Source organism: Manacus candei, unplaced genomic scaffold, assembly GCF_025592945.1.
Source record: "Manacus candei isolate 608988 ecotype Guabito, Panama unplaced genomic scaffold, ASM2559294v1 h1tg000062l, whole genome shotgun sequence".
Taxonomy (NCBI): Eukaryota; Metazoa; Chordata; class Aves; order Passeriformes; family Pipridae; genus Manacus; species Manacus candei.
The window spans coordinates 445,054-461,479 of NW_026138110.1; the positions used below are offsets into that span (position 1 = coordinate 445,054).

At 52.6% G+C, this 16,426-nt stretch overlaps 1 protein-coding gene across 17 annotated transcripts in view; it reads left to right on the forward strand.

The window, feature by feature from the left end:
• Window positions 1-16,329, forward strand: part of ANK2 (ankyrin 2) — a 185,844-nt gene extending 169,515 nt beyond the window's left edge. For 9 of the 17 annotated variants that reach the window (XM_051804874.1, XM_051804875.1, XM_051804876.1 and 6 more), the window contains 6 exons: window positions 5,531-5,623; window positions 6,070-6,153; window positions 7,140-7,304; window positions 7,879-8,061; window positions 8,366-8,457; window positions 14,072-16,329. In XM_051804874.1, coding sequence (XP_051660834.1) covers window positions 5,531-5,623; window positions 6,070-6,153; window positions 7,140-7,304; window positions 7,879-8,061; window positions 8,366-8,457; window positions 14,072-14,255 — 801 coding nt within the window. In that variant the 3' untranslated portion in view covers window positions 14,256-16,329. The remainder of the gene's footprint in view (window positions 1-5,530; window positions 5,624-6,069; window positions 6,154-7,139; window positions 7,305-7,878; window positions 8,062-8,365; window positions 8,458-14,071) is intronic. The other 8 variants (XM_051804881.1, XM_051804884.1, XM_051804883.1 and 5 more) reach the window with 1 other exon arrangement.
• The last annotated feature ends 97 nt before the right edge of the window (window positions 16,330-16,426 follow it).

Consider the following 16,426-nt stretch of genomic DNA (forward strand, 5'->3'; position numbering starts at 1 on the left):
CCAAGAAAGCACTGTCTGCTTTTATACAATTAACTAAGTGACCTCAGCCTAGGCAGGAGTGGTCATCACTGCCCAGCCAGAGGTTTTCAATCCCACCCCCCTTGGTTATGTAAGTCCATCCCTTCAGCACATGGGTGAGAACTTCGGCAGTCCCTTAACGCACATGCAGTACGCTTTGGGGGTCTTTTCTGATTGAGTCGGGGGTCAAGCCTTCCTCGCCTCCTCTTGGATTTCTCCTTCAAATGCCCTTGGCAGACAATGAACCAATAGTAGTAGAGCACCAGTTAAAATAGTTTATACAGAATTTCTCCCTGCAAGGATGAATTCACTGTTTTATCAGTGAACTTGGCAGGGAGAATATAAACTACTACAGGTGGCTGGGGCCAAACACAGACCAAAAGTATCAGCATAAATTCACCAAGCTACATTCCACTGTGTGGTCTGTGGTTGGACCATGACACAGGTAAGTGACTTGAACAGCGTATTGATGAAGTGTCATCTCCAAAAATGTCAAAACATAAGAACTGAGTAACAGCAAAAGTACAGACAATAATATATTCATGTCCATCCCCATTGAGGAGATCCAAGTGGGTTACAGTGGTCATTTACTTGAAGTCAACAGTACTTGAGATAATCTTTTCCCGGTTGGCAGACCTAGTTTCCAAGTTTGGACCGATGAACAGGTGTGTCTGATTGTGTGGGCCCGGACAACGTGATGAATCTCAGGAATTTCTGCAAAATATAAAGTCCAGTACAACAGCACTTCGCATTTCAGAAACTTTATAATTTTTATAATTCGGATTCATCTTTAATAGTATGAAGTGGTTGACTGCCAGTCACACATTTATGGGCCCATTAGGGAGCCATCACAGGCAGTGTATATCTGGAGTTTGATGCAACACCAGTAAACATCCTGGTCTCACCAAGGGCTCTCACAGAAAACTTGCACTCTCTGTACAGATTCCAGGCCTCATTGGGGGCAAACTGTCCTGCCTCAGTTTACCCCTGACTGCAGTCAATCCCCCTCCACCTCATGGAGTGATAGTACTTGAGTATGAAATCATTTCTGCACTTAACTAGAATGTTACTGGTTCATCACAATAAAATTGTAAGCATGATGGGAGCCAGAGCCCATAGAGAGGTCCACAAACATCAGTCTTTCATTTGCAGTCTTGCCAACCAGCTTTTCAACATAAGAATTTTCTTCTGCGAGGCCCAGCACCTCACACATGGTTATTTCACAATCACATATATTCTTGTGTAGACTTGTAAACCAAAAGGTTTTTGTCATATGCTGATTCCAAATAATTTTTGCCACCTACTGTAACACTACTGGGATAAAACACATACAAATATGAGCACTGCAAAACAGTGTCTGATTTAGAATCCCCAAACCACACCGTTCTGCCTGATCTTCACAAACATCACTGGTGTGACATGAACAGCACCGAAATGGATCATTCTATACAGTGATGACCATTAGGCCTCGGGATGTTACAAGTTGTGTAGTTTTCCCTTGTCTTCTTTCCCCTCTTAGTGACACATCTACCTCATCCCAGGAGGCAAAACCAAGCACAATTGCAGACACTCTGCACACAGCATCACATATTTCCTTCACATGCTGAAGCCAGGGCTTAGCTCTAGCTTTTTTCTTTAACCCTGCTGTCATAACAACTTAGCAGCACACAGTTGAGGAATACTATTCCAATTCTGATTGTTGCTTACCAGTAATACAAAACAAAGCATACAGATTGTTGGTGCCACTCATCTAAGAAATATAGACCTTCTTATCTCTGGAATAGTGGATCCAGGGATCCGTCGGGACACGAGACCTATTTGAAAAAGAATAACCAATCCATTTTGTTATTCAAGATCCATGGCCTGCACTGAATAGGCTAATGCAGGAGTAGGCTGTGGTAGCTGTATCCTCCCAGCCCCTGGCCAGGCTCACTGAGAACCACAAATGACAAATAAGGATCACCGGAAAGGCATTGTTCATTACACGAATCACAACATCAGGTGTGGACAATAAGACACACAAGAGACAGGTACACAGTAACTGAGTCATTACACCAGTTAGTAAAAGTTAGTAGATACAATGAATTATATTTAGGATATATTTTCTTCCATGTGATATTCGGGTTGGTCTGGTGCTGCTCAGCATTCACTGATCTCTATCCAGAATTCTTGCTGCTCGTGATAAGGTTTCATCAAAAATGCTGGAAGCCAGCAGGGTCCTGTGGGAGACAAAATAAAAACAAATCCCCCTTCCCATACTAACAAGTTAATGTCTACTGGGGGTGTCATATTGCTCCTCCTCATTACAAAAGTATAGTTTTATCAAGTTCAGGTTTTGTTCTATTCTTGTTCTTTCTCTTACCTTGTTTTTATTTTCTTTACCTTGGTTTTAACAGTTATACTTTCAAGGAATCTGGCAGTGTTCTGGGTTTGTGAGGATTCTCAAGAACCATAAATCTCAAGACATGTTTCATTCTTCTGTTTGTGACCCCAACCCACCACGTGAACTCAAAATTACCACCAAGTGAACTTAAAGTAACATGACTTATCAATTTTATGCCAAACTTCCAAGAACCTAAACCCACCATGACTTTGAGGCTGGCAGCTGCTTGTCTCACTGCCTTCCCAAGGGCCATAAACCCCCATATTCACTAAAACCCTCAAGGGACAAAGTGTCACTGGCTCCACGTAGGTTAATTCACAACATACAGAAGAGTCACAGCAACTAATTTTTCACAACCATTGTGAAAACAAAGCTCCTTGACTGCATCCCAAGCAGTGCTTCAGCTAATTCTCAATTGACTTCTCAGTACAAAGCTGGCTCCTAAAAATGCACCCTTTCTGGAAGGCACAGTTGGGTCTGGAACAGTTCCTGCTGCTCTGCGCCTTCAGAGGAGAAACCAGCTGCTGGGGGCTGCTGGATTCCACAAGTTACATGCTATTAGCCATGCCAACTTGACAAACATAACCACAAACCCCCTAGCTAGGGCTTTCAACACAACCAGATCCCAAACATAGGCATAAATTAAACAATCAGTTCAAAGTTCTAACCTTTTTTCCTCTCCTCATCAAATTCAATACTATTCTTAACCTTCTCTAAATCTGGCTATAACATGTGTGCGAAGGCATCCACTTGCCCATGTGCACCCAGAACCTGGTGCTTGCTGGCCTAAAACTCAAAACACACTATATAAACAATTTTCCCTTATGAAAGTTACCAAAACCAAAAATTATCTCCCTGCTGCCTCAGCTGCTGAGGGGGCTGCAGTCCCCCTCTGCCTGGGGCTGTAGAAGGGAAAAGCAGCTAGGAGCTGCTTTACTCCTTTTTTTTTTTTTCTCTTGACTCGCTGCAGCTGCCAAATCCCTCGTCTTTGAAAGGGGGAGCGCAGCGGCTGAGAAAAGGGGGGGAAAAAAAAAAAGTCAGAAACTGCTTTTTGTGTCTCTTTTTTTGTTTTTTTTTCTCTGCCTGCTGCAGTTTGCTGCTGGGCTCCTGTCAGCCCCCCTCACATGAACTCCCAGTAAACTCAGCTTAGAACACACCCCAGCATGGCCCCAGGGGAGAAAAAGTCCATTCCCCCTGGATCCCGATTAGAACACATCCCGGTGTGGCCCTGGGGGGGAAAAATGCCTTTCCCCCCTGAGTCCTGGACTAGAACACATCTGGCGTGGCCCCGGGGGGAAAAATGCCCATTCCCCTGGGGTCCCAGACCAGAACACATCCTGGTGTGGCCCTGGGGGGAAAATGCTTGACACCCCCCCTTCCTGCCCCCGGGTCCTGGGCTTACAACACATCCCGATGTGGCCCCAGGGGGAAAAATCCTGTCCCCCCCTCAAGGTCCTGGGCTTAGAACACAGCCAGCATGGCCCCAGGGGGGAAAATGCCCATTTCCCCTGGGTCTGGGACTAGAACACATCCGATGTGGCCCCAGGGGGGGAAATGCCCATTCCCCCAGGATCCTGGACTAATCCTGGCGTGGCCCCGGGGGAGAAAATGCTTGCCCCTCCCAGGTCCTAGACTAGAACACATTCGGCATGGCCCCGGGGGGGAATATGCCCATTCCCCTGGGTCCCAGACTTCACTACAGATAACACAGAGCCTGATGCAGCCCCCCCACCCAGGGAAACCTCTTTCCTTGGCAGCCCCTGGGGTGGCAGCCTGGCACTGGACTTGACTCCTGTACAATCCGTGAGTGAATATCAAAACTCCGGTGTCCACCCGGGACACTGACGAAAGGGGTAACACTACGACCCCCATCCTGGAGTTTACCCACCGTGTCCTACACCCACAACTCCCTGAAACGCTCACAAACACTAACACTTGACTCAGAAAGAGTCTTGTCAGACAGCAACCGGCCAACCCTGCCACTCCAAGCAGTGATGGGGCCCTTCTGATGTCTTTTCCCATAATATTCCATGGCATGGGATATTCCTTTGGCCTGTTCAAGCCAGCTCTCCTGGCTGTGCTGCCTCCCAGCTTTCTTGTGAACCAGCTCCCTAAAACAGCATGAATTCTATCCCAGCCAAAACCAAGTGTATCACAACAAAACCTTCGACAGAAGATGAAGATCAACAGAAGCACGGGGAGTCAGCTATATTCTGTAGCCTGCCACCCTAGCCCAATTTCCTACAAAAAACAGCAGTTCACTCCACAGGCTATGCATCCCACCTGTGAATCATGCTTTGTCCTTGGCAACGGTGTGTTTCGTGCTCAGTATGACATTCTCGTCGCCAAAAAACATGTTAGGGAGAGGTTCGAACATACTGAAACTTGAAAACCATGACACTGTTGCAAGCTCGACAAAACTGATATTTATTACCAAGAGGTGGCCAGCAAAACGAACAAACCCAAAAGGGAGGAAGGAGGAGAGAAATAAGCCCCCAGCAGGGCATCCCCAGTTACCCCGCTGTTGCCCATAAAGTTATCTTACTGACCCAGCATACCTATAATTACCCACGGCAGAAGCTGCATCCTTGTAGAGTCAGTAAGTTCACAAACTGGCAGGTGTCCCTGCCAAAAGGCAACAGTGCCCTTGGTGTGAAGGGAACTCCCTTCCAAGAGAGCACTGTCTGCTTTTATACAATTACCTGAGTGACCTCAGCCTAGGCAGGAGTGGTCATCAAGGCCCAGCCAGAGGTTTTCAATCCCACCCTCTTGGTTATGTAAGTCCATCCCTTCAGCGCATGTGTGAGAACTTGGGCAGTCCCTTAACGCACACGCAGTACGCTTTGGGGGTCTTTTCTGATTGAGTCGGGGGTCAAGCCTTCCTCGCCTCCTCTTGGATTTCTCCTTCAAATGCCCTTGGCAGACAATGAACCAATAGTAGAGCACCAATTAAAATAGTTTATACAGAATTTCTCCCTCCAAGGACAAATTCAGTGTTTTATCAGTAACCTTTGCAGGGAGAATATAAACTACTACAGGTGGCTGGGTCCAAACACAGACCAAAAGTATCAGCATAAATACACCCTGCTACACACACCCAACAGAGCACTGCTTCCATGCTTCCCCTAGGAGTTAGCAGAGGAGTTGGGTGGGCTGGAGATGAGCTCGGACGAGGACGAGATGGTCACTACCAGGGTCGTTCGGCGCCGGGTGATTATTCAGGTACCGAGTGGTGAACAACTGCATGAGCCTGTGGTGTCTTAGGACCTGGAAACACGGGGAGAGCCACTTAGCTGGAGTCACAGCTCAAGCTGGGACGCTCCCAAATAATGCATGGGCATTGGATAAGCCATTCCAATACCTCAGGATTACAGTAATACTGCTAACCCAACTCTAAACTCCATTAGGCACCTTGGTAGGAGGAGGAAGATGACTCCTCAGCCCCATACCCAATGCAGTCAACTAACATATCTTTGCCTGTCTGCTGTGGCATAACATTTTGTTGCATGCCTTTCTAAGGATTTATTTGCAGAACAGATTTTTTTCCTAACACTTTTCAATTTTTCCCCCCCCATTCTATAACCGATTAACCAATTTTAAAATTGCTCGTTTCAAAAGACCCGCATGGAGGCCTCGCTTCACACACACCTTTGTTCTTTGTCATACAGGCTGATACTATGCCTGACATGCCACCAGAAACAGTCACAGAAGAGCAGTATACAGATGAACATGGCCATACAGTGGTAAAGAAGGTATTGTCAGTTCTGCCCCTTCCTACCTTTTTCCTGTTCTATAGAAGGCAGGATAAAACCATCCACATACATGCCAGATTTTCTGCTGTGTGAAAGGGGCATAATTTGCAGAGTAGAGAGCGGAAGGAATGAGAATTTCTTTTCATGAGAGATACAAAGTTCAAAGAATTATTTTGCTTCTCAAGATCATTCTGTATTACAGTATATAACCTCAGAGGGACATATTTTGTTAATTTTCCCATGTAAAGCCAATAAAAATTCTGCATATACCCAGGTCTTACAAGCAAGTTGTTTGTTTTTTTTTTTAAAAAAGGTACCTGTTTGAATTCATGTTAGAATAAACCACCCCAGCCAAATATTCCTGGGTTTTGATGTACAGGAGTGAGCATGACTGTATTCTTATGGATGCCTTGGACGATGCCGTGTAGAGCTCTGGGTCATCCATAGAATGATGCACACCTGTCCTCCTGAGAAATTTCTCTCATCTTGAGCCCTGTTATTGTCTTCTGCTCCTCCTCCTTTGTGCCTCAAGAGCTCGAGCACCAGATGAGTCTCTTCAGTGGGTTCATTTTAGCTCACTAGTTCAGTAGTGCTTAGTACCATGAATCTTATCTCTGAAGCCTTTTTGAAAACGCCAGTCTGAAAGCGTTTCCTAGTGGTTGTGCATTCGTAAAGTGTATTTTCTCTCTGAAATGCTGTAATCACTGCTTCAGGGAGTCGCTCCACTATCTCTGTTGTGCCCACCTACAAAGTAGGTTCATGGAAGCTTTGCCATGTGGTTGACCAAAGTAAGGCGACCGCTTAGACTGGCAGCATCACCACAGGTCCTTGTGAGCACTTGTGTGGAAGACTAAAGAGTAAACCATCTGTGCAGGTTCTTTCATGTGGGAAAAGATGCCCTCTGAGTGGAAAATGCTGCACAGAGAACTAGGAGGAATACAGTGCTGCTAATTCATGTGGGACTAAGCTCCATTGCATCCGCACAGGTCACTCGGAAGATCATCCGTCGGTACGTTTCTCCAGATGGCACAGAAAAAGAGGAAGTCCTAGTGCAAGGAGCACCACAAGCACCTGTCACCGTTGAAGAAGGAGATGGCTATTCCAAAGTTGTGAAACGGGTTGTGCTGAAGAGCGACAGCGAGCAGTCAGAGGTAGATGGTTCTTTCCTTGCAATGCTACAAAGCACCAGCACCCCAACAGGGAACTTAGTCACTGCATCTTATCGTGCTCATTGTACAACCAAGTCTACACCTGGATTAAATGACTGGCCTGTTCTTTGCTTGAAAAACACCTATGACTTTGATGCAAGCTGTTTTAGAGCCAGATAATTAAAAATAAAAACAACCTGAAAAGCTGAGTGCTTTTCAGTCTGCCTTCTCATGCCATGCTTACACTGTGTGGCCCTGCAGACCTTTGGATATGCAAAACTCTTGGGACAGAGGGCCAGGAGCTGGGACCTAGAGCGCATGCTTTTAGGAGTCCTGGGGTGAGATGTAGTGAATAACAAGCAGTGATTAGAAATGCAAAAAGTGTCATGGATGTTTTTTCTTGCCAGAATTCCTCATCAGAATTAATTCTCTAGGAGTAAGGTCACAAGCAAGCAGAGGCTTTTTATTTTGTTGGCTGACCCTTAACAGAGCTACAATTTACTGTATGGAGCCCACAGGCGTGAAAGGGATCTTTTGCTAGAGCAAATTGTGCAGCATGGAATTCATCTCCTTCCAGGTGACCCTGTCGGAGCCTGCCGTCGTGCCTAGTGCCTCCAAATTCCAGTCGGAGCCAGTGGAAGGCCGGAAGGTCAGCAAAGTCATCAAGACCACCGTAGTGCACGGAGAGAGGGCGGAGAAACACCTGGGGGATGCCAGCTTAGCTTCCGATCTGCCGTCAGCCAAAGAGGACTTCGAAGAGGTACACGTAACTTTTATAGAAGTATTAAAAGGAGTGTTGCAACATCTGAATCCAGTTTATTATCCCTTTGAATAGCACACCTTAGAACTTAGATGAACAGAGAGATAAAATACATAGATAAGTAGATAAAAGCTGTGTGGCATTAGATGAAATGTATGTTTGTGGGTTTGTTTTTAATGTGAGGAAATAATAGCATATAAAAGCATTGAGGGGTGTTGGAAGGAATGCAAATGGCAACCAGCATTATCTTCTGCTCTAAGTGGTTCAGTTTTGTTTTAATCTGAAGTTTATGTTTCCCTTGGAGGCTCTGAGCTATACAGGTAACCACGTGAAATTCCAACTGCCTGCTTTAGTAGAGAAAGAAATCAGGAAAGAAGATGGATCGATAATTAAAAGGTTTGCCTTGGCAAGTCAACAAAGTGTTGCTGGAAAAAAATTAACAGACTCACAGTATATGAGTGGATTTCAGTTGAGTGCCTGAAGTGAAACATGCACTAGCACCTAAAGCTGGATTGTGAACAGTACTAAAAAAAACTACTAACAAGCAGGGTCAGTGTGAGGGCTGGAGTGCGTAGGAGGAGAAAACTCACCTGGAAACATTGGGGGAATGAGGAGAAAGAGGAAAAAGCAAAAGTGCAAAATCAATGGATGGAAAGACGAGATAAAAAACACCTGGAGAGTGAGTGGGTGGGGAAGTGAGCAGAGCTTGCGGAGTGAACGGGGGGTCCGGACTAGACCGGACTGCGCCCCCGCCGGGGGAGAGAGCGGGCTAGCTAGGGCACGACTGGGGGTCCGCCGGGGGCGCAGACCGGTCTAGTCCACTAGTCTAGTCCCACCAGTGTGTAGTCCAGTGGACTAGACCGGACTGCGCCCCCGCCGGGGGAGAGAGCGGGCTAGCTAGGGCACGACTGGGGGTCCGCCGGGGGCGCAGACCGGTCTAGTCCACTAGTCTAGTCCCACCAGTGTGTAGTCCAGTGGACTAGACCGGACTGCGCCCCCGCCGGGGGAGAGAGCGGGCTAGCTAGGGCACGACTGGGGGTCCGCCGGGGGCGCAGACCGGTCTAGTCCACTAGTCTAGTCCCACCAGTGTGTAGTCCAGTGGACTAGACCGGACTGCGCCCCCGCCGGGGGAGAGAGCGGGCTAGCTAGGGCACGACTGGGGGTCCGCCGGGGGCGCAGACCGGTCTAGTCCACTAGTCTAGTCCCACCAGTGTGTAGTCCAGTGGACTAGACCGGACTGCGCCCCCGCCGGGGGAGAGAGCGGGCTAGCTAGGGCACGACTGGGGGTCCGCCGGGGGCGCAGACCGGTCTAGTCCACTAGTCTAGTCCCACCAGTGTGTAGTCCAGTGGACTAGACCGGACTGCGCCCCCGCCGGGGGAGAGAGCGGGCTAGCTAGGGCACGACTGGGGGTCCGCCGGGGGCGCAGACCGGTCTAGTCCACTAGTCTAGTCCCACCAGTGTGTAGTCCAGTGGACTAGACCGGACTGCGCCCCCGCCGGGGGAGAGAGCGGGCTAGCTAGGGCACGACTGGGGGTCCGCCGGGGGCGCAGACCGGTCTAGTCCACTAGTCTAGTCCCACCAGTGTGTAGTCCAGTGGACTAGACCGGACTGCGCCCCCGCCGGGGGAGAGAGCGGGCTAGCTAGGGCACGACTGGGGGTCCGCCGGGGGCGCAGACCGGTCTAGTCCACTAGTCTAGTCCCACCAGTGTGTAGTCCAGTGGACTAGACCGGACTGCGCCCCCGCCGGGGGAGAGAGCGGGCTAGCTAGGGCACGACTGGGGGTCCGCCGGGGGCGCAGACCGGTCTAGTCCACTAGTCTAGTCCCACCAGTGTGTAGTCCAGTGGACTAGACCGGACTGCGCCCCCGCCGGGGGAGAGAGCGGGCTAGCTAGGGCACGACTGGGGGTCCGCCGGGGGCGCAGACCGGTCTAGTCCACTAGTCTAGTCCCACCAGTGTGTAGTCCAGTGGACTAGACCGGACTGCGCCCCCGCCGGGGGAGAGAGCGGGCTAGCTAGGGCACGACTGGGGGTCCGCCGGGGGCGCAGACCGGTCTAGTCCACTAGTCTAGTCCCACCAGTGTGTAGTCCAGTGGACTAGACCGGACTGCGCCCCCGCCGGGGGAGAGAGCGGGCTAGCTAGGGCACGACTGGGGGTCCGCCGGGGGCGCAGACCGGTCTAGTCCACTAGTCTAGTCCCACCAGTGTGTAGTCCAGTGGACTAGACCGGACTGCGCCCCCGCCGGGGGAGAGAGCGGGCTAGCTAGGGCACGACTGGGGGTCCGCCGGGGGCGCAGACCGGTCTAGTCCACTAGTCTAGTCCCACCAGTGTGTAGTCCAGTGGACTAGACCGGACTGCGCCCCCGCCGGGGGAGAGAGCGGGCTAGCTAGGGCACGACTGGGGGTCCGCCGGGGGCGCAGACCGGTCTAGTCCACTAGTCTAGTCCCACCAGTGTGTAGTCCAGTGGACTAGACCGGACTGCGCCCCCGCCGGGGGAGAGAGCGGGCTAGCTAGGGCACGACTGGGGGTCCGCCGGGGGCGCAGACCGGTCTAGTCCACTAGTCTAGTCCCACCAGTGTGTAGTCCAGTGGACTAGACCGGACTGCGCCCCCGCCGGGGGAGAGAGCGGGCTAGCTAGGGCACGACTGGGGGTCCGCCGGGGGCGCAGACCGGTCTAGTCCACTAGTCTAGTCCCACCAGTGTGTAGTCCAGTGGACTAGACCGGACTGCGCCCCCGCCGGGGGAGAGAGCGGGCTAGCTAGGGCACGACTGGGGGTCCGCCGGGGGCGCAGACCGGTCTAGTCCACTAGTCTAGTCCCACCAGTGTGTAGTCCAGTGGACTAGACCGGACTGCGCCCCCGCCGGGGGAGAGAGCGGGCTAGCTAGGGCACGACTGGGGGTCCGCCGGGGGCGCAGACCGGTCTAGTCCACTAGTCTAGTCCCACCAGTGTGTAGTCCAGTGGACTAGACCGGACTGCGCCCCCGCCGGGGGAGAGAGCGGGCTAGCTAGGGCACGACTGGGGGTCCGCCGGGGGCGCAGACCGGTCTAGTCCACTAGTCTAGTCCCACCAGTGTGTAGTCCAGTGGACTAGACCGGACTGCGCCCCCGCCGGGGGAGAGAGCGGGCTAGCTAGGGCACGACTGGGGGTCCGCCGGGGGCGCAGACCGGTCTAGTCCACTAGTCTAGTCCCACCAGTGTGTAGTCCAGTGGACTAGACCGGACTGCGCCCCCGCCGGGGGAGAGAGCGGGCTAGCTAGGGCACGACTGGGGGTCCGCCGGGGGCGCAGACCGGTCTAGTCCACTAGTCTAGTCCCACCAGTGTGTAGTCCAGTGGACTAGACCGGACTGCGCCCCCGCCGGGGGAGAGAGCGGGCTAGCTAGGGCACGACTGGGGGTCCGCCGGGGGCGCAGACCGGTCTAGTCCACTAGTCTAGTCCCACCAGTGTGTAGTCCAGTGGACTAGACCGGACTGCGCCCCCGCCGGGGGAGAGAGCGGGCTAGCTAGGGCACGACTGGGGGTCCGCCGGGGGCGCAGACCGGTCTAGTCCACTAGTCTAGTCCCACCAGTGTGTAGTCCAGTGGACTAGACCGGACTGCGCCCCCGCCGGGGGAGAGAGCGGGCTAGCTAGGGCACGACTGGGGGTCCGCCGGGGGCGCAGACCGGTCTAGTCCACTAGTCTAGTCCCACCAGTGTGTAGTCCAGTGGACTAGACCGGACTGCGCCCCCGCCGGGGGAGAGAGCGGGCTAGCTAGGGCACGACTGGGGGTCCGCCGGGGGCGCAGACCGGTCTAGTCCACTAGTCTAGTCCCACCAGTGTGTAGTCCAGTGGACTAGACCGGACTGCGCCCCCGCCGGGGGAGAGAGCGGGCTAGCTAGGGCACGACTGGGGGTCCGCCGGGGGCGCAGACCGGTCTAGTCCACTAGTCTAGTCCCACCAGTGTGTAGTCCAGTGGACTAGACCGGACTGCGCCCCCGCCGGGGGAGAGAGCGGGCTAGCTAGGGCACGACTGGGGGTCCGCCGGGGGCGCAGACCGGTCTAGTCCACTAGTCTAGTCCCACCAGTGTGTAGTCCAGTGGACTAGACCGGACTGCGCCCCCGCCGGGGGAGAGAGCGGGCTAGCTAGGGCACGACTGGGGGTCCGCCGGGGGCGCAGACCGGTCTAGTCCACTAGTCTAGTCCCACCAGTGTGTAGTCCAGTGGACTAGACCGGACTGCGCCCCCGCCGGGGGAGAGAGCGGGCTAGCTAGGGCACGACTGGGGGTCCGCCGGGGGCGCAGACCGGTCTAGTCCACTAGTCTAGTCCCACCAGTGTGTAGTCCAGTGGACTAGACCGGACTGCGCCCCCGCCGGGGGAGAGAGCGGGCTAGCTAGGGCACGACTGGGGGTCCGCCGGGGGCGCAGACCGGTCTAGTCCACTAGTCTAGTCCCACCAGTGTGTAGTCCAGTGGACTAGACCGGACTGCGCCCCCGCCGGGGGAGAGAGCGGGCTAGCTAGGGCACGACTGGGGGTCCGCCGGGGGCGCAGACCGGTCTAGTCCACTAGTCTAGTCCCACCAGTGTGTAGTCCAGTGGACTAGACCGGACTGCGCCCCCGCCGGGGGAGAGAGCGGGCTAGCTAGGGCACGACTGGGGGTCCGCCGGGGGCGCAGACCGGTCTAGTCCACTAGTCTAGTCCCACCAGTGTGTAGTCCAGTGGACTAGACCGGACTGCGCCCCCGCCGGGGGAGAGAGCGGGCTAGCTAGGGCACGACTGGGGGTCCGCCGGGGGCGCAGACCGGTCTAGTCCACTAGTCTAGTCCCACCAGTGTGTAGTCCAGTGGACTAGACCGGACTGCGCCCCCGCCGGGGGAGAGAGCGGGCTAGCTAGGGCACGACTGGGGGTCCGCCGGGGGCGCAGACCGGTCTAGTCCACTAGTCTAGTCCCACCAGTGTGTAGTCCAGTGGACTAGACCGGACTGCGCCCCCGCCGGGGGAGAGAGCGGGCTAGCTAGGGCACGACTGGGGGTCCGCCGGGGGCGCAGACCGGTCTAGTCCACTAGTCTAGTCCCACCAGTGTGTAGTCCAGTGGACTAGACCGGACTGCGCCCCCGCCGGGGGAGAGAGCGGGCTAGCTAGGGCACGACTGGGGGTCCGCCGGGGGCGCAGACCGGTCTAGTCCACTAGTCTAGTCCCACCAGTGTGTAGTCCAGTGGACTAGACCGGACTGCGCCCCCGCCGGGGGAGAGAGCGGGCTAGCTAGGGCACGACTGGGGGTCCGCCGGGGGCGCAGACCGGTCTAGTCCACTAGTCTAGTCCCACCAGTGTGTAGTCCAGTGGACTAGACCGGACTGCGCCCCCGCCGGGGGAGAGAGCGGGCTAGCTAGGGCACGACTGGGGGTCCGCCGGGGGCGCAGACCGGTCTAGTCCACTAGTCCCACCAGTGTGTAGTCCAGTGGACTAGACCGGACTGCGCCCCCGCCGGGGGAGAGAGCGGGCTACCTAGGGCACGACTGGGGGTGCGGTGCGTTCGAACCCCACTCTCCACTTCCCTGATCTTCTGAGAAGGAGCTAAGGTTTATAGGAATAAACCACTCAGACACCCTGTCAAGTTTATTGATTTCTTCTAAAAAATATCACCACATTTGTGTTTTATGAAGATCTTCATTGAGACGACCCATATTAGACACTAGGTATTTTATTACCCCTGTCAGTGTTCCCCCCAGTCCCTTATGGGTGTTGATGTACTGGGAGATATTCAATGACCTAAGGGCTAGTGTTTCAGCACTGCTGCAATGCTACTCCTCTCTAGTATTTTCAGTTACTCTTTGCATGTTTGTTTGTTGTAGCATGTTGTTCCAGTAATCCCAGCCCGTACCTTTACCCTCGAGAGTCATTTCTCAAGAGTTTACATGATGTGCCTTGCATCCAGCACGTGTCACCCTTCCTCAGCAGCTTAAGAAGGAAATAGCTGCACATTTGCAGGATCTGTGGTCTTTTTAAGTCACAACTCTGCTTTTTTTTCGTTTTAGGACAACCCTAAGTAAAGCCAGCACTCAGAAGAGGACCGTGATGAAGGATCGGTGTGGCAAACGTGTTCACATAGAAGAGCTGGAAGACACCCCAGAAGCGCTCCCCAGGGATGACCTCCAGCACGACCTCCAGCAGCTTCTTCGGCACTTCTGCCAAGACGACTGGAAACAGGAGGCCAAGTGAGAAGCTGCTGCTCACTCCCGTACCCCCCCAGCTCCACGTCGCCCTCCGTCCCGTGCGCTGCCGTCACCTTCCCTGGGGAGTTGACGTCATGACCGACACTACCGCCCCCTGTCACTGCCATTTCTCCTCGTGCAGCTGCAGCGAATTCAGTCCTTACCCACCTTAAAATCCATTTTGTGTTTTTCTTCTTTTGTACCCTGTAAGCTAATTTGTGACCAAAGATAGCATCCTTCGGGCAGGAGGATTTCTCCCCCGCCGCGCCTCCTCCTTGGTGGTGCCGCCGCTTCTCGCTGTCCCTTTGCTCCGGCGCTCCTCGAGCCGACTTCATCCACAGGCCTCTTCCAGTGACTATGTACAAGGGAGTGCACATGTAAACTGTAAATAGACAGAGTATTTGGACTTACCAGACTGCAGGAAACACGCTGTCCGTGGCTCCCGTCGCCCGGCGACGCTGCGGAACGGCGACGGATCGCGCGACGTCGTCCCCGTCGACTGCAAAACACGCACGGACTGAGGAGGAAGCGCTGCGCAGCTACCGAGTCCTAAGACTTACGGTTTAGGGATCTCTTGTAGTTAAAAGGCTCTAAGAGTCAGGCTAAAAACCTGGAAACCCAGCTGCTCACATGAGTAACAGCTGCCTGTGGCCATTAATACTGTTAAGACCTTCTGACAGCCGTTGAAAGATTTCCAGAAGGAAAATCCAAGAAATAATACCCCGTTAGGTAACAGAGTCGCTCCCAGCTATAGCTATGGCACATCCCCATGCAGTGTTACAGCCTATTAGATCCGGACCTGGGGCAGGGCGTATTAAACAATTCCAACTCCGGTAGTTTCCCGTTTCCGTCACCGCTTAGCCGACCTCACCGACAGACCGGTGGTACTTCCTGCTGGCCACTGCACTGTAGATAACTGCGGGAAAAAGACTTACCCACTATACAGGGAGAATAACTAACTCACCGTGTTTTATCGAGATTGCCTCTTAGCTGAGCCGTGCATGTGGCATTCCAAGGTCAGAACCAAACCCTCCTAGAACCATGTCAGCTTCTCCGCCCTCTTAGCACTGAGCGAGCAGTTTTTATCTTCCGATCGAGCGTTTTTTAAAGAACAAGTGCTCACAATCCTCGGCAGCCAGTTTCTGTTCATATTTTGTTATGTAACTATATATAATATATATATTTCTAAACCGACCCTCTGAAAAACCACGATAGCATGTCTGCACTTTTATTTTCCGAAAAGGGAACATAGGGATCTGAAGCTTTGGGTGTTCTATACCTTAATATTTAATGGAGGGAGCTCCGTAGGGTTTTAGCATCACACACGTACACACAAACACACTGATTTCATGTTTTTAAACAGCCGTTAATTCATTTTTTTAATAGTAGACTCGACACCAGAGTAAAACCAACCCTCTCCTCTAGGAGTAATCCTTTGTCCGAGCTTATCTGGCCTTCTGCAGTTATAGGGTTCTTTGTTTTTTTAACGACTCACTCAGTGCTCAGAACAAGGGCACTTCCTCATTAAGGTAATGATGCCAAAAGCATGGAAACATCTCTGCAGTTCTGGCTTCCTGCGGGCAGAACCACCTGAGGTGCCGTGCTGACACTTTTTTGGGCAGGCAAGAAAAAATTAAAAAAAAAAAAAAAAAAAGCTAAAAGAAAAAAAAGTGTTTTGGCAGCCAAACCGACTGAGACCCGTGATGACACATCTCACAGCGCATCGTGGCTTCCCCGCCGTCCGAGACGGCGCGGGAGGGTCTTCGAGGATGGGGCTCTCAAGAAATGCATTTCTGTTGTGTTATTTGCGGTGCAGATGATGTTCTGTGTAACAACATAATGGTTATTCACCTCTTATTTTGATTTTTTGCTGTGTTATCGGAGAACTTGAATACTGTGAGAAGAAGTGAATTTTAAGTTGACGAATCAGCATCTTGTTCCCATGGTGATAACACTAATTGAATATATCTATGAGGGCATGTATTAGTTAAAAATTAAAAAGATACAACACTAACAATACATAGCTGCAATGTGTACAATGGCTGATTTAACTAAATAAAAATGTACAAGTGTTAAATGTAGAAATGGTGGCTCACTCGCTTTTACTGCAGGCACAGCAGGATGAGGGAAGTGCAACTCCTCTGCACCCAGCTCCCTTCAAGACATATTTAATTCTGC